This window comes from Lagenorhynchus albirostris, chromosome 12 (genome assembly GCF_949774975.1).
Source record: "Lagenorhynchus albirostris chromosome 12, mLagAlb1.1, whole genome shotgun sequence".
NCBI lineage: Eukaryota > Metazoa > Chordata > Mammalia > Artiodactyla > Delphinidae > Lagenorhynchus > Lagenorhynchus albirostris.
In genome coordinates, this window is record NC_083106.1 from 82,765,426 (window position 1) to 82,792,474 (window position 27,049).

Here is a 27,049-nt window from a genome sequence, read left to right on the forward strand (position 1 = left end):
GAAAGCTCAGAGATAAACCCACGCACATATGGTCACCTTATCTTTGATAAAGGAGGCAGGAATGTACAGTGGAGAAAGGACAGCCTCGTCAATAAGTGGTGCTGGGAAAACTGGACAGGTACATGTAAAAGTATGAGATTAGAACACTCCCTAACACCATACACAAAAATAAACTCAAAATGATTAAAGACCTAAATGTAAGGCCAGACACTATAAAACTCTTAGAGGAAAACATAGGCAGAACACTCTATGAAATAAATCACACCAAGATCCTTTTTGACCCACCTCCTAGAGAAATGGAAATAAAAACAAAAATAAACAAATGGGACCTAATGAAACTTAAAAGCTTTTGCACAGCAAAGGAAACCATAAACAAGACCAAAAGACAACCCTCAGAATGGAAAAAAAAATTTGCATATGAAGCAACTGACAAAGGATTAATCTCCAAAATTTATATGCAGCTCAATAACCAAAAAACAAACAATCCAATCCAAAAATGGGCAGAAGACCTAAATAGACATTTCTCCAAAGAAAATATACAGATTGCCAACAAACACATGAAAGAATGCTCAACATCATTAATCATTAGAGAAATGAAAATCAAAACTACAATGGGATATCATCTCACACCAGTCAGAATGGCCATCATCAAAAAATCTAGAAACAATAAATGCTGGAGCGGGTGTGGAGGAAAAGGAACCCTCTTGCACTGCTGGTGGGAATGTAAATTGATACAGCCACTGTGGAGAACAGTATGGAGGTTCCTTAAAAAAATACAAATAGGGGCTTCCCTGGTGGCGCAGTGGTTGAGAGGCCGCCTGCCGATGCGGGGGACGCGGGTTCATGCCCGGGTCTGGGGGCATCCCACATGCCGTGGAGCGGCTGGGCCCGTGAGCCATGGCTGCTGGGCCTGCGCGTCCGGAGCCTGTGCTCTGCAACGGGAGGGGCCACAGCGGTGAGAGTCCCGCAAAAAAAAAAAAAAAAAAAAAAAAAAAAACTACAAATAGAACTACCATATGACCCAGCAATCCCACTACTGGGCATATATCCTGAGAAAACCATAATTCAAAAAGAGTCATGTACCAAAATGTTCATTGCAGCTCTATTTACAATAGCCCGGAGATGGAAGCAACCTAAGTGTCTATCATCGGATGAATGGGTAAAGAAGATGTGGCACATATATACAATGGAATATTACTCAGCCATAAAAAGAAACGAAATTGAGCTATTTGTAATGAGGTGGATAGACCTAGAGTCTGTCATACAGAGTGAAGTAAGTCAGAAAGAGAAAGACAAATACCATATGCTAACACATATATATGGAATTTAAGAAAACTAAACTGTCATGAACAACCTGGGGGTAAGACAGGAATAAAGACATGGACCTACTAGAGAATGGACTTGAGGATATGGGGAGGGGGAAGGGTAAGCTGTGACAAAGCAAGAGAGAGGCATGGACATATATACACTACCAAACGTAAGGTAGATAGCTAGTGGGAAGCAGCCACATAGCACAGGGAGATCAGCTCAGTGCTTTGTGACCGCCTGGAGGGGTGGGAGGGAGGGAGACACAAGAGGGAAGACATATGGGAACATATGTATATGTATAACTGATTCACTTTGTTATAAAGCAGAAACAAACACACCGTTGTAAAGCAATTACACTCCAATAAAGATGTAAGAAAAAAATTGGATGCCATTTACTTAGCAGTAGACATCAAAATTTGCATAAATAGAACCATTTCATTATTTGATGTGAGCAATATTCATCATCCCTACACAGTATCCACTTCATTATGGGGGTGATATGTGCTTCCTAAAAGCAGGAAGCTGGGACGCTGCTCTAACATGATCCCACATTAAAACGTCACTGCCCATGACCACAACCTGTATGGTCAAATCTTGCAAAGGTGGTGAGCAGAGACCCAGTTTGTTGTTTTGAATGTTTCCTCTGCTGTCTTCTGTTCTTCACTTCTCAATCAGCCTAACCAAAGAAAACCAAGTGTGGGTCTTGGCCCACTTCTTCATCACTGACACTTTTCCCATTAAAGGTTTTCCCTTAAGAGGTTGTCTTAGGGATCTCAGGTAGGATGGCTACAAGAAAAGGAGGTTGAAACCACTTAATATTCAAATTACCACCTCTCATTGAGACTAGAGTGTTTGTATGTGTTTTTCAGAATTGCATTCAATTTTTCACATGCTTATTTCTAAATCCTCAGAAGATATTACAAATTTCTTGAGATCAAGGACTATATATTCTTCTCAGTGTGCCTTACATCTAGTTGATACTTAATAATGCTTTATATTCAGTGAAGGTGCCTGAGATTAGCTGTAAGAAATTAGTTCTAATTCTTCTAATATCTAGGAAGAATTTGAAATATTTGTACCAAACATATCTTATATAATTTAAAAACATAATGCCAAAATGTTGAGCAGAGTATAAAAATATATATTTTTTAAATCATAGCTATAAGAATTCCCTTTCAGATAGTAAGGAAATTGGGATAAAATATGGTAAGAATTTTATCCTTTATGATGTAACTAAATCCAAGAATGGAAATAACAGAAGTCAGAAACAGCACATTTATTAAGTATTCAAGATAGATCCATAATGCTCACTTTATGAGAAAATATGAGCTAGGCCAGATTTATAATTAGTATAATCATAACTCCCCAAAATTAAAGACCTAACAAAAGAAAGCCAACCAAATTTAAGGGTCTTAGAGTGGCTCCAGTGATGGTATAATACAGGTAAAACACACATGGTTACTACTTGAGTGATAAAGCAAAAACGACATCAACTTAGAAAAATGAGTTTTCTTATCTAAATTTTAACAACTAAGCATCTCTGTGTACTCATCCAAGCTTTTTCCTGCTAGAGAAAATTCATGGAAAGTGGACTATGAAAAACCTGGTTGATAACATTTTACTGATCAGTGCCATTTTATCTTTGTACTTATGGGGATCAACTGAGGTAAAAGAATTAATTAGAAACTAATATATTAAAAGAGAGTCTATAGTTAGCTATAATTTTTTATTTCCCAGTGTTATCTATTTTTTCACACTCCACAGAAAAATAAGAATGAGCTCTGACTCCCCGTAAATATCACAGCTCAGCAGTTAAAAAAAATTCTAAAATTTGTATAAATTTACTCAAATCTTTGGAAAAAAGGCAGAGCATAAATATATATGTGTGTGTCTGTGTGCCTATCTGTATGTTTACAGAGAGATAGAAATAAGACAGATCATAAATAGATTTTCTGGGAGTGATTTGCAAATAAGGAATCATGATTATTGACTCCCCAATATTCATAATACCTGAATACTGAATTATATGAGTTTATTCACTATTTGTAGAATTCATAACATTCTAAAAGTGATGATATTACTCAATACAACTACTACATATTTACATGTATATTCCTAAGTGTAGCAAGCCAGTAAAAGAGAACAATTAAGCTTGTTAGATGACTGTTGCTTCTCTACATTTTTGGATTTTTTCAGTCTTCAGATGTTTTAGATTCTTAAAATTTCCAGAAGAACTTTGAATTACTGCCTTATGATATAGGATATTAACTTGGGGAATTTAGAGGGCAAATGGGACTCAGTGTGAGTTGAATAATGTGTCTGGAGCTCACTACTGGCATCCCAGCTCTGTTGCTTGCATGTAGAACACGTGACTGCATGGACAGGTGAGAAACTCTCCCAAAGAGAAGATGATGCTTATTTATAATGGTCCCATTGTCATTTTTGTTAGCCTCTGCCACTTGCCACTCTTGTCTGTGTCTTCCTCTAGAAGTGCCTTTGCTTTTCCTGGGGAGATTCTATCATTTGTTTTTATTTTCTCTCATAAATTGCAAGCCCCTTCAAGGTGGAGATTAGTCTTTTTCATTTTGTAGGTATCTGTTTTATGTGTGAATGTTTCAGCAACCTAAATAATAGCATTACGAAGACTTCTCTCTGGAGTAATGGGTGGAATTAGCAAAGTCGGGTAAAACAGAATTGAAATATTTTGAAGGAAAAAAATTTTAAATAACATAAATACACTCTAAGAACAGACTATATACAGTCTTCATAATCACATAAAGACTATGTCATTTATGATCTAACCATTTTATGCATCTAGCAGTGAATCTAGAAAGTCTGATTTCCTAGCAAATGTCTATCATGCTCACACGTGGTCAAGGGTGCATCCCACTCCTTAGCTGAGTGAGTGTGAGAGAATAACATCAGAAGGATTGCCTCCACACCGGTCTCTCTAGTTACAATGTGGATGCAACAGTCAATTCAGGTCTTTGGGATGGCTTATAATTTTTCCAGGAGGGAAATCCAAGTAGAGATAAAATCTTAGTGGGAATCATTAATATACCTATTTATAGAAATCCAATAAAGGTGAGCATTCATTGGTACTTAGTCAAGGAAATATTATACACAATTACATATGATAGAAGCAAGGAGTGTACCCAATTTTATTTAAGCAAGAATCAATAAACAAAGGACACATTTTCCAGTGTGACTGCATGAAGGTTGTACTCTTAATATCTCCTAGGTATCCTAGGGACCATACACTGGGACATAAATGCCAAGTTCCCCAAATCCAGAACAGGCTCACCTGGGCAGAGAGCGATATTACAAGGCTTATGATGAGTCTCGGGTCCTTCACACGGCCTTCCCCCATACTGGGGCGGAGTGCACGACCGTGTTCTTGTTCTTTGGCCTCGACCACACGTGAATGAACACAAACTCCACGGAGACCACTCCTCCCAGACTCCATGGACTGTAATAAAGCAAAGAAGCTTCAACAACAGAAGCAGAGAGGCGAAGTCAAAGATTATTTTTCTTTATAATTAAGAAAAAAACTCATCAAATAGACAAATATGAAGATATTTTAAAAATTCAATTGAATTACTCTTATTTGTCACAAAATGTAAGTTAAGTCAGCAATCATTTAACTAATGGAAAATTGCATGTACCTCTTTTTGTATTTGAACAATTATTTATGTTATAAACTTTAAATGTTTTTATTATTATTATTTTTAATGGAAATGCACCTCTCTCCCTCATAGTAAAATAGTCATGAGTTACTTCTATGTAAAAGTAACATCAACTAAATTTCTTAGAGTGATCTTCTGAAGTTAAAATTGCATTTAAATAGATAAGTGTCAATTTAATTCTTCCAACATCTACAAAGTTTCAGGATTAATAAATTTTATGGTGTCAGAGAATGAAAAAAATCTGAAAATTGATGGTACATATTTTAAACAGCTTTTTGACCTCACATTTTAGAAAACGTATTTTTGCCATTTAAAAAATGTGGGTGTTTAAAGTCACTGTCTTTTGAATAAGAGGGAAATTTCAAGAACTCTATCTACTTGCATAAGAGCCTCCTCTCTTCCCCAGTTTTAAAACGAGGGGCAAATATGAAGACCTCTTTCTAATAGCCAGAAAAACAGAAGATATCTGTCCTCTTCCAGTAACTGGATAACACTGGAAATCCTCCTAATTAATAAAAATTCTAGAAAAAAACATATGATCTAATTAAGTTATGTCTCATATAACTATCAGTACACCAGTACTTCAAATACGCCATTACGATGAATTCGCCCTTGATCGGAAATACTAACATAATTTGTGTTCCTCCATAATAACCGCTGCAAATAAATATTGACATCTTTTGCAGAAAGTCCATTAGGGTTCAAAGTTTAGGTCACTTTCTTGCACTGTCAAATCACCAATCCCATCCCAATTCTTAACATTTGGGATGGTAAGCAATAGCACTCCAAGGATAGTACAAATCAAAAGAAGCCAGGCAAAATGTCCTTTTCAATTCAAAATTCCTGTCTTGATGCTGAACCTCTGCCTTACTCTTAAAAGTTCTTCAGCAGATGTTTGATATAACACCCACTGACATGAGTAGGGGGAGTAGAAATTTATCACAAAACATGACAAAGATGTTCATTTTCTCCTCAACATTGGTCGGGGTAAGCAGAAGTGTCAGAGGACACATGCCAGTAAATATAGTACATCTAGAATATTTTGCACATTATCTGCTGACCAAGTTGTTACTTTAAAAACACAGATATGACATCCTTAATTATGAGGCAGCCCGTTCTCTTCTATTTATACTATTTAGTTGCCCAACTTGTGAAAATATGTTCAAATATTGGAAAAATTAGACAAATTTAGGTAATATCCAATGAAAAATTCTTTAAGATTCTGTGAAACTTGCTGGAAAGTATATTTCAAAAATACTATACAGAAAAAGTGAGAGAAATTAAGATGTTTGCATTTTTCCCATTTAAGTCTGGGAACACCAAAGACAATTTGTATCCATTGGTATAAGAATAAATAGTAAGTCTGTATTTAAGTCTAAGGAAAAAAAATACACATATACCTATATTTACATATAGGTATATATGATCAATTACAGCAAAATAATTTAAAAGTAACATATATGAATATACTGTTATGTAAACTGTACACCTGTAAGCAATTTTCGCATTTATTTCTAGTTACCAAATGTTCTCCACTTAAAAACCACCTTTTCTCCCCGATTTTCTATATAAGATGCTAATAGACTATATAGAATTTTTATTTCTGGTTCTGTTCTGTTCTGGTTCTGTTGTCTTCTATCAAATCACATTGTTGCACATGCAGTGAACAATCTCAGAAGAAAAAGCTGCTAAATTGGCAGATTTTTCTCTAAAGTCTCAAAGAAATGTTCATTAATCTTGATTATTTAGTTAAATTATGGAGGTGGAATCCTCTGAAAACTAATCTTGTTTTTTGAATTTTTTTTTGAATTTTATTTACTTTTTTTTTATACAGCAGGTTCTTACTCACTACCTTTTAACAGCCTTTATTACTCCATGGTGAAATTTCATGGCTTCTCCACATCAATTTTAAAAAGCAAAAATATGTTTTTTCATTTGAAAAAGACATACAATTATTAATAATTTATTTTTGATACTTGATACTATTGAATTAGTAGGAAATTGTAGCACAAATCTTGTAATTTTATGAATCCTTTTCATAAAGATTTATGATAAATATTAAATATTTTTATTTTAATGGAAATGCATTGGATAAACTATTTTATTTTCAGTAAAGTATGAAAATCTGTAAATGATCTAGTCCATTTGAAAAATGTACCTAGAAACTAAAATCAAATTGATCCATTTTTATAGTTTTCTTCTTTAGACCCTAGCTATAATATCATGTCTCTGACTTATCTAGAGACGAAATGAGGAATACACAATACCCAAATTATATTACTACTAGGTTTCTGAAATAAGTATACAAAGTACCTTGTGATTCAGATTGGGATGTATAAAATAACTCCTTTAAGTGAAAGCTTTTTTTCTTAGGGAAATAAATGGATGTGAAAACTGTGACATTAAAAAAAAAATCAAAACCATTCCTTAGCCTAGATCAGCTTTTTTCTAAAAGACTGGAATATAGAGTAGACTAGTGGTTCTCAACCAGGGGCAATAATGACCTCCCCCTCCCAGGAGACATTTGGCAACATCGGAGACATTTTTGGTTGTCACGGCTCAGGGGAAGAAAGGGAGCTACTGGTATCTAATGAGAAGGGACCAGGGATGCTGCCAGACATCCCCAAATCCTCAGGCCAGCCCCACAACAAAGATTTATCCATATCAAAATGTCAGTGGTGCCAAGGCTGAGAAATCCTGGAAGAGGTCATAAAACTGTAAGTCAGAAACCAGGGCAGTAAATACATAATTTCATGTACCTCTCTATTTTTCTCAATTTACTTTCTGTTTATCCGGATCGTTTTCTGCCCTGAGCAATAAGAGTTTCTGAAGATACTATGATGTCAGAGCAACACTTTTGTAAAAGGCTGGATATCTTAGGATTCATATTAGAAATAACACATTATTATGCAATTTAAAATCTCTTTAAATGTGAATAATGTGGGTGAAAGTTTACTAATTTATAATACTATTGATTAGCCTTTAAGAGTACAAATAAATATAAGCTCTAGTTCTATCATCCCAGATATTCTGTGAAAAGTGGCATTAATATTCAGTTTGTCCTTGTGTCATTTTCATTAATTAAATAGCAAATACCCTTGCTTATTCACAGTGTGACAAGTAGGTTATTTCTGAGATAATTTTCTTCTTGGGAATAAAGTATTTCAGAAAGATATTTACACTGTTCAGCGTGCTATGTTAGGTTTTAAATTCACTTTTTGTCACTGTTTTCATTATATATTGTGTAAAAACATACATATTTACCAGCATGACAAATAATTGAACAAAATATCGAACACAAAATATTTCATAACAATCACCATCTGAAAGGTATCACAATATCCTGTAGTGGGATACTTATTCTACATTTTTCAAATAATAAAGTTGCCAAATTATTCTTCATGTTTGGAAAATTAAAAAGAAATCAACAAAATGCTTTTTATTGTCTTTAATTCAACATCTGAACTATAACAATGATTAAAAGATACGTATTTCTTATCATCAGTACTATGTAAGCAAATTTAAAAGATAAACCTACACGTATACGAAGGTGAAGAGAAACCAGTAATTAGCATGTACTTCTTCAGTAGGCATAATAGTAGAAGGTTTAAGAAACTGAGGAAAAGCTTTATAATCATAGAATATTATTCAGTTTTCTGGACATGAGATGCAGAGTGAAAGGGAGTACACACTGGTCCCACTATACATGGTCTCCACGCCCAGGGAGGGGATGAATCAGCAGCCTCGGGCAGAAGGTTGGAGATTCCCATATGTCAGCCAGGTGAGTGTTCATAACTAGTGTTTGGAAAGTAAGCTCTGAATAGAGAACTGTGGGGAACACTTTAGCACCCACTCAGACTTCCATTTGGGGATCTGTTTGCCATTAGAGTCTATCCCTGTATGTTGACAGGATCTTGACGCTTCAAAAGGATGCTGATAACATAAACGTATATGTCAAGTATAGCTTAACTCTCTGTTGACACTTTTCTTGTTGCCAAGTACAGGGCACTTGATCGTGGAACCCTTAACATAAATACTGTAAATAGGGCCCAGCTTTAAGTTCTAGTCCAGGCAATGCTCTTAACCCACACCCACCTGAAAATCCACTAGCATTTCCTCATGAGGTCCTTTTACCTATAAAATTTAGACACATTACAATTTCTAAAATGCCCGTCTCCTTACTGCTCTTGTTTCCCTTCTCTTGCCTAATGTACGTATGTTTGCTCTGTGACCCCTGTTATTGTCATCTTTTTTTGTTGTCTTCCCCACCCATGATCTCCTTAAGCATCTTCCCCCTCTGTTATCTTTTTATGTTTCATTTGATGTTCTTTCTCATCTAGTCTGATTCCCTCTGATTCTCACTGACTTTTCTTATTTTCAGTGGAACCATTGCTCTTTTCCTACTAATTCTGTCTTCCCTCCCTCATATCTTTCTGCCCTGTTTATCTTTTTTTTAAATTGAAGAATAATTGATTTACAATGTTTCAGGTATATGTCAAAGTGATTCAGTTATGTATATATATATATATATTTTTTATACTGCCCATTTTATCTTTTAATTCTACCTTTGTCTACCTTTGTGCCTCCCAAGCCCGTAGCAAAGGGATCTCCCACCTCACTGCAGCATTCTTCCTCCACGACTGCCCACCACTTCCTTCCCCTTTTATTTTTTCCAGCTTGCCTTTTCTTTTATCGGAAAATTTATCATCTAATCCTTTTTAAGTGTACAATTCAGCAGTGTTAAGTATATTCATAGTGTTGGGAAACAGGTCTCCAGAAATTTTTCATTCTGCAAATCCAAACTCTGTACCTATTAAACAGCTCCTCCTCCAAATTGTTTTGGAGTGGGTTGCCCTCGCCCCTTCTTCTGGGGAATTGGGATTGTCCCTGCCCCTCCCCCATGCCACCCACTCTGTACTCTTGCTTTTAGCAACTGCAGAATTAGGCTTCTCTGGAAATGGAACTTGCAGAAGACTTAAGCACATTTCACCAGATGAAAGGCGGCTGTAGTGCCAGGCCCTTTCCCTGTGCCCACCTCACTCCAGAGGCCTCTGGAAGGGCTGTGAATGCAAGTCCAATGTCAACTGCAGTGGTCTGAGTCGGCATCACCCATCCACCAAATGGCTGAGCAGAAACACAGACCTGGAGATTCACAGGATTACGTGCTTCGGACTTCTTGAAAGAAAGCCCAGAATCCTTTTAGTACTTATTTTTGCATGAAAGTCAGTGGTCTGAGAAGAAGAAATACTTATAATATGCATGTATGCACCAACGGACAAAAAAAATGTTGATGTAACATGGAAAATCTGATCCTAAGTGGGTAAGCTATTACCTTAAGCTCCATTTAACATGAAAGATCTTTTTTTTTTTTTTTTCCATTAGTGACTTTAAGTTTACAGAGCAGAGGATGACTCTGATGAAGGTAGGCACTTGAATGAAATAAACTAACAGAAAGTCCTTTGGCCCGGGGCACTATTTTCCCTGATGGGGTCAAATAAGTGGTAGGAAAATAGCTGACTGCCTTAAAGGCTGTATCAACCACTGCCTTAAACACTGGGTACTGATCACATTTCCAGGATGCTGGCAAATTTCACTATTCCTACAATATTTAGCTGGACATTTTCACCATCTAAAATAAGGAAAGACTTGGAACCTTAAATACCATTAGAAACAGATACATAATTTCAAGCTTATAGCTGCAGTGGGTAGGGAGACACTTTTGTAATTTCTTGGCTGCTCTGAAAGCGGAAAGAATCATATACATGATAAAATTTCACAGTTGAATACAAATTACACTTATCCACTCTAATTAAAATGCCTATACCAGGTTCATATGAAAATAACACATCGTTCCAAATGCGTAGCATGACACAATTCAATAACATCCACAGTTGTAGTTGCTGCTAACACTACCTGGACAGAGGGCAGTGTTATTGCAAACCCTTGATTCTCTTAATGGGCCGCTGCAGTGTGTCCCGTAAGGTGATACACAAGTTCTGGTTCGCACCTGCGACCCCTGACCACAAGTAACTGAGCATGTGCTCCACTGGGACCACTCTTCCACGCCAGATTCACCTGTGTGCAAGACAACAAATAAACATGAAATACTGTATTGAATATTCATCTAGTAAGCATTATACCAAACTGACATTATGACATACAAGAATAATTTCAATGTAAAAACATGACAGTACATCAAAGATACACAAAAACATTTCAGAGAAAAAGAAACTTAAAGAGAGATACTATTACGCTGATGCAAGATCCAAGTTAGCTATAACCTTGTTAGCAAGACTCCACTTCACAAATCCACTGGGCCATGGATGCTATGAAGGGACAAGTCAGCATTTTTCAAGAATGATTGTTGGAGCGATTCTCTTCAAGCCAATCTAAAGCTTTGTCCTTTGATGGAAGAGGAAACAAAATGTATTGCTAAACTTACTCTGGCTTTGGTGAGTAGGAATATATTGATGTATCCTTCCCCAGTCGTTTGTTCCATAATCTCCTTTCTAATGCTGGATGAGGTAGGGCTCTGGGAGTTTGGGCATACCTAATTTTTATTGTGTTGAATACTCACACTTGTTTATAATTTATTCCTTGTGCAATTCCTACTTTTTCATCCTATGACAGTTATTTATTTTGTGATAATTTGTTCAAAAACATTCTACTCACAATTTTCCCCATGATGATCTACAGTAGAGAAGTAAGTTTTACTTGAAATGAAGGAAAATTCCTCTATGATTTCTCTTAATTTAATCTGGAACTAAAATTTACTAAAAAAAATAGGGCTTTAAAGGTCACTGAATGTCTGAATTCATTAACTTTCTTGGAGTAGGCATCACCCTGAGACTACGTCTAAGTTCTATTATGATCCAAAGTCATGTCCCAAGGAGACTTAAAGTCAAGAATTTCTAAAACCATCTCAACAGGCTTCTAATTCTATTATGGAATGGTGTTCAGGATAGATTTTTAACTCTAATTTGAAAACTTGCAGTTGCTTTCCTACAAATACAAAATTGGGCCATTTACCTGCTGGCAGGAACTAGTTAAATTAAATTTAGACTTTGTTGAAAAAGACACTTTTTCTTCACTTGGTGAAGTGTTTCTGAAAACTCTGCATCACTGATTATATAAATCAAGGAGCAATTTATATTTTACAGATTCTGCTTAGAATTTGATTTGCCTTTAGCAGAGAATTCAACTGATAGAGTATGATGATCCATTTTCCACCTTTTTTGGAAAGGTTAATACATGACTTAGAAATGACTTGCAGTGCAACTCAAGGCATCTGGTCCACGGGCTGGGACTCTAGGACAGATGAAGTTTGGACCAGAGTGTAACTCAACTTGCTGATCACTGAGAAGTTCTTTTTCCAAAAAACAGAGTCAGATGAAATAAAAGATGTGTTTGATAAAGCAGTTCAAGTTACATTCTGATGTAAGCTTCTTATCTCCTCGAGGGCCCATGACAACTAGGTCACAGACAAGCACACTTTGAGTAGCACTGTTTGGAAGCATTTGCTCTTATACTGGTCTATAGTATGCACCCAGAGGTGTAAATAATATAATGCATTTATAACTGGATATATATCATAAGGGCACAGTGGTAACTGGGATAACATATTCTATTAAATAGGACATCTTTTCAGTGTTGTGATCAGTGTTTGTCCTGGTCATGCTCTATACGTCACCCTTGATTATTTCAGTATTTTTTGCCTCTACCAATTTATATATAACTAATCTATAAAAATGTTATTCAATGACCATTTGAATAATATTTAAAGCTATGCCTCATAGTTTGTCCTTTTACATGAAAGAATACTCTATCAAGGTTAAAAATAATTATTTTAGAAACCCTATAATATGACAATGGTTAAAAAATATCTACCCATATATGTATACGTGCACATATATATTTAGCAGTGAAAAAAACTTAAAGTTGGGGAAAATCTAATGCAAATTTTTTTCTTGTGATATTTCAACGTGTCTTTATGATGAGATTAAGTGAAGTAGAAATATTATGGTTGAATGTGATTAATTAAAAGCCAGAAAACCTTGAACATTGTGAATTCTATAATAAGTAAAATGATAAAGGTTATGAATACAATTAGTTCTATTTTTCCACAAGAGCATTGCATTGTTATGATGGCAGGAAAAGAAGTTTTAACTAAACTGTGCAATGAATCAAGATCAAGAACTATTTTTATGTGCATTTCTGTAAAATTTTTTAAATTTTAGATTGCTTCTGAATGTATGAAGCTACAATGATGTTGTACAAGCTAGATAATGATGACTGGGTCATGAGAGATTGATAATTAGTGCTCAGAATTGGCATTATTCACTCCCCTTCCAACTGGTGGTTCATTCTGTTGATCAAAACCAAAACAAATAAATGAATAAGATATATATGGGTTTTCAAATTCTGAATCAAATCTTGCCATTGAAATACTGGCCCACCTACCAAAATGACCCCGTTATATCTCAATCTATAATTTCAAGTGACATTTCCATGAAATAGTTATGACTTCCATGCTGCCACAGCATCATCCCAAAAGGCATGAAGGCTGTTCTAGTCAAGCACATTGGGGCTTTGTGAGAAATACTTTATAGCAAAGATATTCTGTAAAAAATTCACTGACATTAAGACAGTAAAGTATACTATTTTTAATATATATGTCTTTGGAGATAGCACAAACTAATTTGGTTCCTTAACTTGTAACTTAAGGCATATTACACATTATGTATTCTACATTATGTAGAAGGATTCAGTATCTAAGGTACTATTAAGGCTCTTTATTCTGACGCGAAACATGAAAGGGAAATGAAAAAGCACTGCTATTAAAGTCAGAAGATCTGTCGTTGATGGAAAGCTACTGCATATTAGCTCTGTGACCTTGAGAAAGTCACTTTATTTCTCTGAACCTCTCAATAAAATGAGTAATACATATACCTCAAAACCTATTTGTGAGGATTAAATGAGGTAAGGTATGGGAGTGCATTTTAAACTATAAACAAAATACTAATAAAAAATGTTGCTAGTATGTTAAAATCATGAAATTAGAAACACACAATTTTATTTTTCTGTTTTTGATAACATGTGACATACTATTTTCCCCACTGGAATAAAAGACTACTTTCCTAAGCCTGTTTATAGGATCATTTGATAACTATGATGTTAAAAATCATCAGTATGTATAATTAAGATGTCTTAAGCCATCTTGTTGGTATTTAATTTAGATATCTATATTAAATATCTATATCTTATCATGGCATTTCACTTCCATCGACTATAAATAGAGCTGTGTCCTAGACTATTTGAGCATTGTACAATTATGTCCAAACTAGCCTATCTCAGTTACTAAACTGACCAAAATGGTCAAGTTATTTTGATAAAGTAATGTGACTTTACTAAATATTACTCTTCTAAAAACATTGCCAGTCACATTATTACTTTATAGAAAGTTTGTTTTTAAATACTGGATTGACTGATCATAATGATTGAAGAGGCCAGGTTACTCATTTTGAGAAGTAATTCTTAAGTTATACGGTTTGATAGCTTTTGCTTTGTTTTTCCTCATGACTAACATAAAAATATATTGTGTCTTATTATTCAGTTTTACCCCTATTGCATTATTCTTTGTTCTCAAATTAATGCTAGCAATTACTCATCATTATTTACATGCAACACCAATTTCTTGGTTTGAAAGACAAATAGAAAAGTATAAATGAAACAACTTTTGTAGAATTTTATTGTGTTATACTGAGCTGTATTTATTCAGACTACCTTAACATTTGAAGAACGTATAATCTCAGAAAATATTTAAGGGCAAAAAATAAAAAACCTACTCTTTTTAGCTTTATAATTGCCTCGTGTCAAATTATGTATTTTAAAAACTATGTTAAATAATGCAGTTTTCCAGTCTTTAATCAGTATCATAGAAATGTAAATTTAAAATGTCTTATACCTGTATTTATATTTACCTATACTATATTTGGTTTAAAATGAAATAATAACTATATGTTATTCATCAGTTAAAGCATCCAATCAATATTTTCAGAACTTGAATTCTGAAGTTCATTGACTTTTCTGACTTATTGTTAACAACATGGGGAAATAGTTTTAAAGCTCCTCATGGATCTGTCTAATAAGCATTTCATTTATTTTACCAAATCATTTGTCCCTATATATTAGATACAAAACAATGCCTGGAAAATAGTGAGTAAATTAAAATGGAAACTAGTAATTCCTCACTAAGAAAATATAATGTTCCTTGTGATTTGAATTTGCAAAAAGGTTTCTGGCTGAAAACTCTGAATTTTCTTGGTATGTGTCACAGGCAAATCCAAAAACTAAACTTATATAAAAACTCCTAGCCAAATTGCATAATATTTATGCATAAACTAATTTTGCTACATTATTGGAAATTTAAACTATGGTTCACCATTTCATTATTAAGTGACCCCAATTTTAAGGAATTTCAGTAAACCAATGTCTGCCACTTCTTTTGCAAAATGTCAGGACACCTCTAATCTTACAGAAATGCCCCATGAAACAGCACAAGAAGGAGTCTGAGTAGTCAGCCCATGCCCTGTGTCTTTACTTAGAGTCAGTCACCCCCTAATCTCTGGTCAGTAGTTGAGAATTTTTGATCCTTGTAAGGGAGAAAAATACATTTAGAAATTTGAAAATTTGCCTGAACCTGGTCATGCACTTTTGGACTTGTTCAATCAAATAGTAAAAATATAAATCACCTTTTCTTAAATAAGAAGGTGCATGAAAAGCAATCCAGATAAGCAAGTTTTCTTCATTTCTGGATTTGGCTGCAACATATATTTTTAAAAAGATAAAAAAGTGTCCTTAATGTAGAAGTTATTCTAAATGTTCTTCCTTTTCTGAGAGTTCTTTGACCTACTTGCCACTAATGTATTCAAGTCTACTATTCACCCATTACCAAGAGCACAATTCATTAAGAATATTTGCATTTTTGAGTTATAGATTCAAATCTAGTGTTCTGAATAAGTATTATCCTAAGATCACATGAACTAAAGGAAATATTCATTCTTCAAGGGAATTTCATCAAAATCAGTCTGAATGTCATGTCAAAAAGCTGGTCATGTGCTTGAAACTTCTGTATTAATAGTAAAACACATCATCTAGATTGGAATGTATAAGACTTTATGAAGACATAGATGAAACTGTTAGTTTGCAATTTCCTGCAATAAAACTGACAGATGAAAATGTTTATAACACAGATTAATCATGTTTTCATCTAAGAATGTTCTACATTCAAAGAGGGGGAATTATAGCCCATATATTATGATGAGCCAAAAGAGGAATGCATTTATTTGTTTATATATATATATATATATTTGGAGGGATGTATTTTAAAGTAATCTAATTTATTTAGGATTAAAAATATTATAAACCAAAAAATCATTTTTGTTGATAGCTAATTATTTGGAGTGTATTATACCTTACTAATAAAGACTGTCAACTGTTTATTATTTAGCTTATATAACAAAACTCTTTTCAAATTAAAGATATTAAATTCTAAAAAAGTTTCTGACTAATTGCTATACACTTTAACAACCAATTAATATTTATATGATACATGACAACTGAAAAAATATTCAACATATTAAATATTAAATTTCATCATCTAAAGTCCTGCTTAATATATTAATTCTAAAAAAGTCCTAAAATAATCAATTATTGATGAAATAACTTTGCTGAGTTTCTTTAAAAGTTTAATGATACATTTTAAGTAGTTAATTGACAAGTAAATAATAATATGTAAATCCTAAATGTCCCACAATGAAATCAAAATAAATCTTACACATTTTTTGTGCACTTTTCAGTTCACAGCTACTTCATTTATGGACTTTAACTGGTGACAAAAAAAAAATGGCTCAAAAAATATTAGCTCCAAAAACTGACAAATGTGCAGCAAAAGATTATGAAAACATGCAGTGGTTTCATTAAATTAACAACAATAAATAGAAAAATGTAACTAACGTATTACCAGTTTGTGCCATAAATTTAGCAGCATCAGCTTGTTCCTGAGGGACCCTTTTTTCATGAACAGATCGAGGTCGCTGACTTTTAATTGTATGATCTCCCATCATTCCAAATTCTAAAGACAGAATAAAGGTATATGAAAGCTTGTGTGTAGACATTTCTCACAAATTACATCACTGTCTCATGCAATATGTTCCTACACAGACCTAGAAGTTACTGATTAAATCCACGATTCTAAATTTTTTAGGCTGATCTGCTTGGAACATTTCTAAACTCAAATCAAAAAAATCTATAAACAAGAACAAGGTTTCAAGAAACAATGCTAACAGTCAGTGAAATGACACATCAGGTTTTAAGTCAGCTGAAGTAACAGACATAGTGTACTCTTTTCCGATCGTGTTTTGCAGCAATACATGAGAAAAAATACAACCACAGGGCTAACTTTTGTTTTTCAGAGATAGAATCCTGATGCAAACCAGCTGTTGCTTTGCTGAAGAATCATCACCCCCGACAAGTTTTTTCAGCACATCCTTGAGGAGTGAGTGACCATGTACCCTAGCTTACCTAAGGCAAACATTCACTTGATGGACTATTTTCCCAAAGACGATGTTGCCCTTAGTGTCCTCCAAAGCTTATAGAAAATGGTGGCTTAGATAACTCTCATTCTCTCCTGCCTTGTGCCCACATAATTCTTCATCCCTTTTCTAACCACTGGAAGAGAGTGTTTTCTCCTTTAAAAGTTATGTTTAAGAGAGAGAATGACTCCAGGTTTCTGTTATTTAATCCTTTCAACATATACCTCCTAGGAAAGGAAAATAATCTGGGCCTAACTCAGAGACAGATGGGGGAGAGAAAAAATAAGCTGAACAAAAGAATAGATTCCACATAGCATACATTTATTTAATCTATATGCTTAGAAATCTGTAAGCATTCCATGCTTATTTCACTGTTACTGTAAAATAATTCGAATAAAACCAAAGCCTGATGAATGGAGTGGTTAGTTCTGGCTCACAGGACTGTAGGTGGGGGAAGAGCATTGCTGAGGGGCAGGGGTCAGTGGTGCTTAATGTTCCAAGGAAAGTTTTGGGTCTTTAACACCAGGTCTTTCATACATGACACACATGACTGGGTAAAATATGTTCTAATGATAGTGCAAATAGATTGCTAGAACTAATAATGTCAACATTTGGGAATGGATAATTTCACCAGCTTATTGTTTTGGCTTTTCCCATCCATCTTTAAATCATCTTCTGCTAAAATATTACAATGTACCTTGTACGATTAAGCAGTGTATTTTTTATACACAACTCTGATCTTTTATGCAAGGAGAAAAGACTAGCACATGTTTTTGTCCAGCCTGGCAGATTTCCTCATAAATATTAAAGTATGGCTCCTGACAGATTGATTTGTCAGAAATTCTTTCAAGATATTCTACCCAAGAGAACATCTCATGAGAAATCTGAGAAATCTAAATGAATGTGTGTTTGTTTTTATCAGTTTAGATAAAATCCAAGGCAGGAAATGGAAATTTTCATAAAATGTCAGTTGCTTTAATCTCATAAAATCCATCACTGTTTTCCCTTACTGCCAACATCCTTTCATTCCATTCATTTATGTGTACGTTATGTGCTGCCTAAACCATGCTTCATTCTGCTAATGAGAAGTATCTAATCACCTATCATTTAATGATTTTGGAAAGTGACCACATAGAAAATTTATATCTAGACTCCTGCACTATCCAATATTTTGAAATATTATATATAATTGAAATTTCTCTGGATCTGAAAATAGCAAAAGAAATTTAATAGTAATTTTTATTAACAGTATGCTTTACCTTCTGTCCTCTTGAATTTATCATTTAAATTGTGTACGTGTGTGTCTATCATTTAGGGCATCTGAGTCAGAGCACATGTTCACATAAGTAATCTGGGGGCTCTGATGCTTACACTAAGGTAGTTTGGGCACCCGGAGGGCAAAGGACACCAAAGAAAGTATCCCATGCCTACAACTTCCTAACTACAAGGTAACTTTATTACCTGTTCTAGTAGAAGGCAATTCTTCAACTCGGTGGCAGCATGATAATAGCCTGCAATTTGTTTTCTAAGGAAAAATTGTTTACAGGGATTATGATCCTGAAATTTAGGGGTCTGAGGATATAGGTTGGCTCTGAGATCATTTTAAAAGTGTCATATTCAATTTCTAATGATTTCTGAAATTTAAACACGAGTAAAGTACTATTTTTTTTAAAATAGGCATTCGTATTTCAGTGAACTATTTCACATTATTAGCTGGAATGTAATTGAAGCTTCTCAAATGCAAATTACAAATTTTATATTACAAATTAAATTTCCATATTCTTCACTCTAGTCACTTCTACTTATTAATAATCAATGTTATATGAGCATTAGTGCTAATGCCTTATCATGGGTCACAGCATTTAAGAAATTCTTCAATCATATGTGGACTTGATTACATAAGTTTTACATAATCGAAAGTTTAAAATAAATTTTCTGATTATTGTTACCAATATAATTTATATTAAAAATTACTTAAAAATTAAAACTATTCAATAATATGAGGTCTTGATATAACTAAATTCCCTATAAGATAGAAGACATGCTAACAATTTACTTCTTTTTCTCAGATGGAAAAGCAACACTATGGTGGTATTTTTTTAATGTGCTAGACGGATTGTTTCAGACCTTAAACAATCCTAATTTGTAAGTGAAACACGTAAACTCTTATCTAATTAAATGAGTTTCTTCTGCCAATGTTTATGTGCCAAGTGTCTGAAAAAAATCTTCTTTGTTTAAGGGTTGTTATCAATGGTAAAATTTAACAACAAATGCTATGGCTCCATCCATTTCTCACAATGGAATACTTTCAAAATATTCGTGCTCTCTTTCAAGATGATATCATATTCAATTTTCTTCATTTCTCATGAATATAAAGGCCAATTGGATCATCTAAACTTAGAGAGAAAAAGCTATCATTTTTGCTATTATTCTCTTATTTAGTGAATATGGGTTGAGGTAAACCTTTAGTGTGTTATGCTTTCTGAATAATATCAGTTCTTCATGGTTGTTGACTTATATTCAAATGATTCTGAGGTGGCAAAGATCATATACTACATTAGTTACACGAGAAAAACAGCATAGCCAAATAAAAAGATGATCTGCTTTGGTAAAAGCAATGAAAAGCAAGTTATGAAATCAAATGAAGTCATGTACAGCATAATATTGTATATGTACATATGGTACATGGCTTATGAAAATACAGGGTTATTTCCTATATCTTTATGTTGATGGTATCGATGAAGTGGTGGATAAATAACTGTGTTCATATATAAAACTCATATGGCTTTCCATGTTTAGGCACATTTTCTCATACACACTCTTTCACTGTGCTTCTTGATAAAAAGCAGTAGTCTCTGGAAGTACGATACAATCAAAGTCACATGAAAAAAAGGTTTTGAAAATCTGTTGCTTTAGGTATAGTTTTATGTCTTTTCTTCTCCCATCCAGGAATATTATAAGTAGATCGTTAAGAAACAAATACACTTGAAAACTGACTCTTGGTAGTCAATTGTCAGTCATGAAGTTTTTGTCTGGAAATCAAGGGTTATAATAATGTGAAGTCATCAAAAATTTAAAACACACACATATCCACTTGTTATTTTACCATGTTTATTCTTCAACGTATGGACAAGTAGAGCAGCAAATTAGTCGATAACAGTTATTACTGCAAACTATCTTGCAATATAAATATTAACTTCACATTTTTAGCTAGCTTTCCTTTGCATTTCTACAGAAACTATTCTAGCCCACTGTTGCTTCTCAAGAAACTCCCAGAGATATGCCCTACTTTTAATCTACAGCCAAATTGCACTACTTTTTGTCATGGAAATGGTCAAGCCAACGCAGCCTTTCTCTTATTTTCCTCCACCTGAAACATCTGCTCCTCCAGCCATGCCTGCAATAAAGCCCTCTCCAAATCCTCCTCAAATGGCACCACCTCCATGAACTAACCAACCAATCAGAATCAGCCTCTGTCTGCCCTAACTTCTGTTCTGCTTTGTATCAATAATGGACTTTTACTTATTAGACTGTGTCTTATTCCCCGAACTGGATTATGAACTTATATGGAAAGGAAGTATGTCTTACAAGTTTTAAAAGCACCTCCTGCTTTGCATATAACTGGGGCTCAATATTTATTCTATAAATAACTTTCATGCTAAGAATTGCTTCTCCAAAAGGCAAATTTCTAGATGCCTAGAACCATTTCTTTAACTTGTTTGGTGAACAGTTCAATGGGGAAAAGATAAAATTCTTAGAGAAGTACTTAAAAGTTAATTATGTATGATTATGATGGTCAACATTTCTTTTGTCAACAGAGTTAACTATTGTTGCTATTGTGTCGATAAATATATTCAGATTATTATTTAAATAATTGAAATATTACTTTATTTAGAACTTAAATCTCACTGTCCCAAAACAAAGCTTAATGCCCTAAAACAATGCTTAATTTTTGTCAATAAACATTTATCAATTACTTACTGTTTTAGGTATTAAAATTACAAACATAAGTAAAAAATGGTCTCTGATATTCTCACACCCAAGAAAACCCACTAAACATGGCCTGTTCCTTTCAAATACATAAAATTATTTACCTTAATCAAAACATTAAGCTGCACTTGTATGTTATTAAATTCATTCATTTATTTTTACACTTATTGGAAACAGAGTTGGCACAATTATGTTGCATGCAGATTTTTTGTGTGCATAAGATGGCCTGGAGATATTTAGGTAATGAAGAAGAGAGCAGATCATCAGTCATTTTGATAGTCTTCTGTTTTCTGAGATTATTTAAAAAATTTTTTTGCAATATGATTAGACGTAAAAATTGTTTTCTCTCCCTCAACAACTCTTTGTTGAGTGCCTATATAGTCAGGTGTTTTATGAAAACATAGAGCTGATTGGGAAAAAGACTATTATCTACATCATCAAAGATATTTCTAGAACTGGCATGAACTATTGGAAACAAGGAATTTTAAAATTAGACATCATTAGCTGGAATTCTGAAGAACGCTGTTTAAGAAATACATTTTACTGTTAATTATACATTAATTTCATTTTCCCAAAGAAACAAACAGGAATAGAATAAGTGGATGAAAGACAATTTCCAAATAATTAATTCAAATTAATGACAATTATATAATAAATATCAGGAAATATTTAAATAAATTTTGAGAAAATCAAAAATTAATATTAAGAAATATTTAAAATAAATTAATACATGTTAAGAAATATTAGAAATCTGAGAAATCCATCATCAAAATTTGAAAGATTAACTGATATTCTTTCCTTCAAATTATTTCTTGGTTCTATTGACATAATTAGATACATGGTTATAGGCATGAAGATGCTATTTATTACAATAATAAAACAGAATCTTGCTTTTCAAAATACTCCCACAGAAATGATTTTATTAGGTAGTTGGCCATGACTCTGTTAAGTAAATGGGTGATTTTGTGGCACTTCTAAAATGGACAAAACATAGTGTAATGAAACGATATACTGATAGTATGTTTATAGAAAAAGTTTAAATGATCAGATGTTTTCAATTAAGTTGTTAAATTATGAAACCCAAACTATTTTATAGAAGAGATTGTCAAATATATTTAGTGTATATACTCTTAGTCAATGATGATATATTCTAATTCATTTTATTTCCAAATAGAAGCTTTGAAATAATTACATATAATGATAGATTCCTTTTAGAACTTTTCAAACATGTATTCAAAAATTATATTATAAAACATCTTATCTAGAATGATTCCAGGACATTTGAGGTGTAAACCCTTAAATCATCACTTTTACACTTACTCAGTCTTACTTCTGGGAAATGTTAGTAAACTGGATGCACGGTTCCATGTAAGAAATCATCAATGTGTGAAATCATGTAGGAATTATTTGTTAATATTTCTTATATATTATCCAATTGCATTTTATGATCTCATCTCTTTTTGAGATAACTTTTGGATTTTTATAAACTATCAGTAATGGTTTGCTTGAAAGATACTTTATTTGTTGGTGATGAGTAAAATAAATGTAGAAGCACATAAATAATAAAGCAATTCTACTTCCAATAGTAAACTAGTAGGATTCATCTTTTCTTGTTGACCTGTATCAGAATTTAATTTAGCATTTTAGTACATCAGTGGCAAAATAAGATGCTATGTTGCGAGTTCCAGCACCTTTTGTAGGGGACTAAAACCCTCCCACTATAAGACGTGAATAATCTTATTGCTAAAGTGGCCCAATAAGATCTTAGGGAATGTGAATTACAAGAAAGTAAACTGGGTTGTCCCTGGATGAAGCATTTCTACATTTTCCTAACAAGAACAGAGCTGGCTTGTTTTCCTGCCAACTCTCTGACAGGGAATCAGGCCCACAGAAAGCTTCTTTGAGGCCTTATTAAGAACCCTGGAAAGTATCTCTACCCGATTAAATGTGAAACTTGTGTAGGGGTTTAAGAGGCAATGAGTGAGAAATCATGGTTTGATATGAATTTTAGATAGATTACTGTAATTGAAGAATGGATAGCAGAGTCTAGGGGAACAAAATTAGAGGCAACATAAACTATGAAGAGCTACTGCAATTGTCCATATACAACTATTTGTGATTGGGTAGGGGGTCGGGTTTGATCGATGGGTCACCAGCAGCTCCTAAGCCTGGGGGAGCAAATGGATGGGGTACCCCCATTAGATAAGAATCAGAAGTCCCAGCTTACTGCAGGTTGAGTACATCTTTGGACGATTGGGTCCAAATTGTTGGCAACTAGAGCAATTGTCAGTGCCCCAAAAGTTTACAGGGAAATGTTTTATGAGAAAGGTTACACTTGAAAAATGTGACACTTTTAGTATGGTATTTTTGAGAGATGTTACCTTTGTATATATATTACATTATGCATATTGTATTATATGTATTATATTATGCATTAATTTAGAATGTTTAAGAAAAATGATTCCTCTATGATTTTTTAATTAAGGCTTATATCCATATGGGACTTTTCCACTTGCTGAAGTTCAATCTCATTTCCTATAACAGTACAGCACAGAATAATTTAACTTAAAGCAATATCACTGAACACATATTTACTGAAAGAAATAATTTAACAAGATACCCCATGAGAATAATTAGTACATTCTACACTCCAACTGAAAGTTAAAAGATTAGGTGAATTGTTGCTTCACCCAAACATCTCAACATAAATACACAGTGGGTAAACCATGAATGGATTTTTCATGCTTTTTCATAAGGCACTGGTATCTGGATAGTTCTGAAACATATTTACTGCAACTAAACCACCTTCATGTGACTCACATGATCTCAAGCTTGTACCTGGAGGTAAGAAAGAAGTTCCTTTGTCATTTATGCTTTTTAACTCATCCATTTTGTTCCCACAGAATTTCTTTTTTAGAGAATCTATAAATATCAAAATAAATAGTTCTACTCATGTTTTACCATTTATTGCTATGTTTTTGTGTCTTATCACATAATGTTTTAGTTTACAGCAGTATCATTGTATACATGTTTACTGAAAGAAATATCAAAACTGAGTTTTTAATGAAAATGATTCCACTAAGACATACATATAGTGCTTACAGCAATTTCTAAAAATAACTATAATACTATCTTAACTATCCTCTCAATACTCTAGCTTATTTTTCAGGGACATATGAATACATGTGGATAATAGTTTCAGTATTTTTCTAGTCTATAAATTATCCTTATAATCAATTAACATATATTCAAACTTGTCTCCATCATTTATCATTATCCGTATTGAAGCCCAAGGGGCATTCTATAGAGAGAACTAAAAATGATTAGCCATTTCAAAGCAGTGTTTCAAATACCTAGAGACAAGAAAGACCATTAAACTAAGATGTGAGGTGCAGCTGAATTGTCAGGGTGGACAAATAAAGTGAAGACCAGCAGATGCAGCTCCTGTTTTGAGCATCACACCTGAAGTTCTCCAAACATTTTTCCTCCTGTTGCAAAAGGGGATTCTGGGAACAGGGTCTCTGAGGTCTTCTGAAGGTCTAAAATTGCATTATTTTCTCAGGCCAGAAGTTGGCACATGAACATAACATACAGGCCGTCTCTCAGCAGACCTGGAGGCCTAGAGCCTCTGACCAAGGTTGACTGGGGTGTGCAGAGACACACAGGCACCCGAGTCTAAGTAAAACACAGAGTTGTAGTTGCTTCTAAAGCTTTTCTTAAGTCACTCAGTGTGGAACAGTTCCCTGGATGCATGTCCAAGCACCAAAGCAAGGTTTACTTTGCATGGGAGGTCTCAAGATTGCACAGTACTTATTTAAACACCTTAGCCAGCATCCACGCTGGAGAGGGAATTTTTTAGAAGACAATATGCTTTCAAAGGCATTGAGCATGAATAGAGTCCATTCGTTCAACAAACATTAAATGAGCAATTACTATATTCCAGACAGGATTCTAGGCACAGGTGATATAGCCATGAACAGAGTAGACAAAAATTTGTTTTTGTGAGAGAAAATTTTGTAGTTATTCCTAGTCTGATAGACAAGGCTTATAAAATCTTTCACAAATATTAAATTTACTAGCCAGCCCTTGGAAAGTTTCATTATAAGCAGTCAAATATATATGTGTCAGATTAATAACTTTTAATTTCACTCTTTCATTCCCAAACTGCTTCAGATAAAACTGATTTAACTGCATGTCTCATTCTTATCATTCAACAGAAATTGGTTAAGAGGACCACTTAGATGAAAATGGTTGACTCAAAAGCTGGGTCACCATATCCAAAACAATGCTGTGGTCTCATTGGTTTCTCTTCTATTATCTTCAGAGTTTTCTTTCCTTTCAATTTTAATGGATTTTGCTATACACTGATCTAGTCTCTTTATACCCCTTAAGAAAATGATTGTTCTTTCTCATTCCATTCACTATTGTCATATTATATCCTTTATATCTTTTTATTTTTGTAAACTACCCAAGAAGACATAAATATGCTTTCATTATACCATGCCTCTCTATTTTCCTGTGGCCAGATATTTACATCTATGTTGCCTTCAGAGGTTTGCCTCCAGAGGAAAGACTCCTAGAAGTGGTTTTGCAGTGTGATGTCATCTCCCATCCCAAATATACTTCACAACAAATAGTGAAGGTAGGGAAAATGTTAGATTTTTTGGATCTATTTTCTGTCAAAATACAACACCCCTCTTCATCCTAATTAGTGCTTTTTCTTGTCCAATTTTGCTTGATATTAATACTATTATTGCTGCTTTGTTAACGCCTTTGCTACATTTTTTTCCATATGCCTTCTACTCTTCAGTGTCATTTTGCTTTAAGCATATATCTTATATAAAACATGTATAGTTGTATTTTAAAAATCCCATCTGATCCTCTTCCTTTTAGTAGGAAATTAAATCCATTGACATTCACTATATTTATTATAAGGTTGGACTTATTTCTTCCATCTTATATTAGGATTTCTCTTTAGCATATTTTCTTGCTGTTTCTTCATTTTTCCCCTATTTAAATTTTTTTGGATCAGTAGGAATTTTCAGTTACGTTTTTTCCTCTAGTTATCCTTCTTCAATTATTCCAAGTGCTGTACACTAATTTTATCACATACACGTAAGTAAATTTTTAAATCTATCACTATCTATAGTGAATCAGTATCTGTACTCTTTCCCAAACCAAGACAAGAATTTGAGTGTGCTATCCATGTCTCACTGTCTTGATACTCACATATCATTTATTTCCAAATGATTGTATATTGTGCTGCAGTAATTAGACTTAACTATTAGTATCAGCTATTAGTCTAACTATCAGTATTAATTTCTTTGTTGATCTTTCTTAGATTTGTTTAATTTTGATCAAGTACATCCTTTAACAGAGAAGAGTCTAAAATTGACTCATCTTGCCTTTACACTTGAATGCTAGTTTGGCTAGACCTAGAAATTTAAGGTCAAGAAGTTTTATCTTAGTTCC

General features: G+C 33.7%; 1 protein-coding gene across 1 annotated transcript in view; it reads right to left on the reverse strand.

The window, feature by feature from the left end:
* Positions 1-27,049, reverse strand: part of ADGRB3 (adhesion G protein-coupled receptor B3) — a 791,667-nt gene that overhangs the window by 471,134 nt on the left and 293,484 nt on the right. Inside the window, exons 2-4 of the mRNA XM_060167396.1 lie at positions 17,017-17,127; positions 10,908-11,069; positions 4,613-4,777 (exon numbers count right to left, since the gene is read on the reverse strand). Coding sequence (XP_060023379.1) covers positions 4,613-4,777; positions 10,908-11,069; positions 17,017-17,127 — 438 coding nt within the window. The remainder of the gene's footprint in view (positions 1-4,612; positions 4,778-10,907; positions 11,070-17,016; positions 17,128-27,049) is intronic.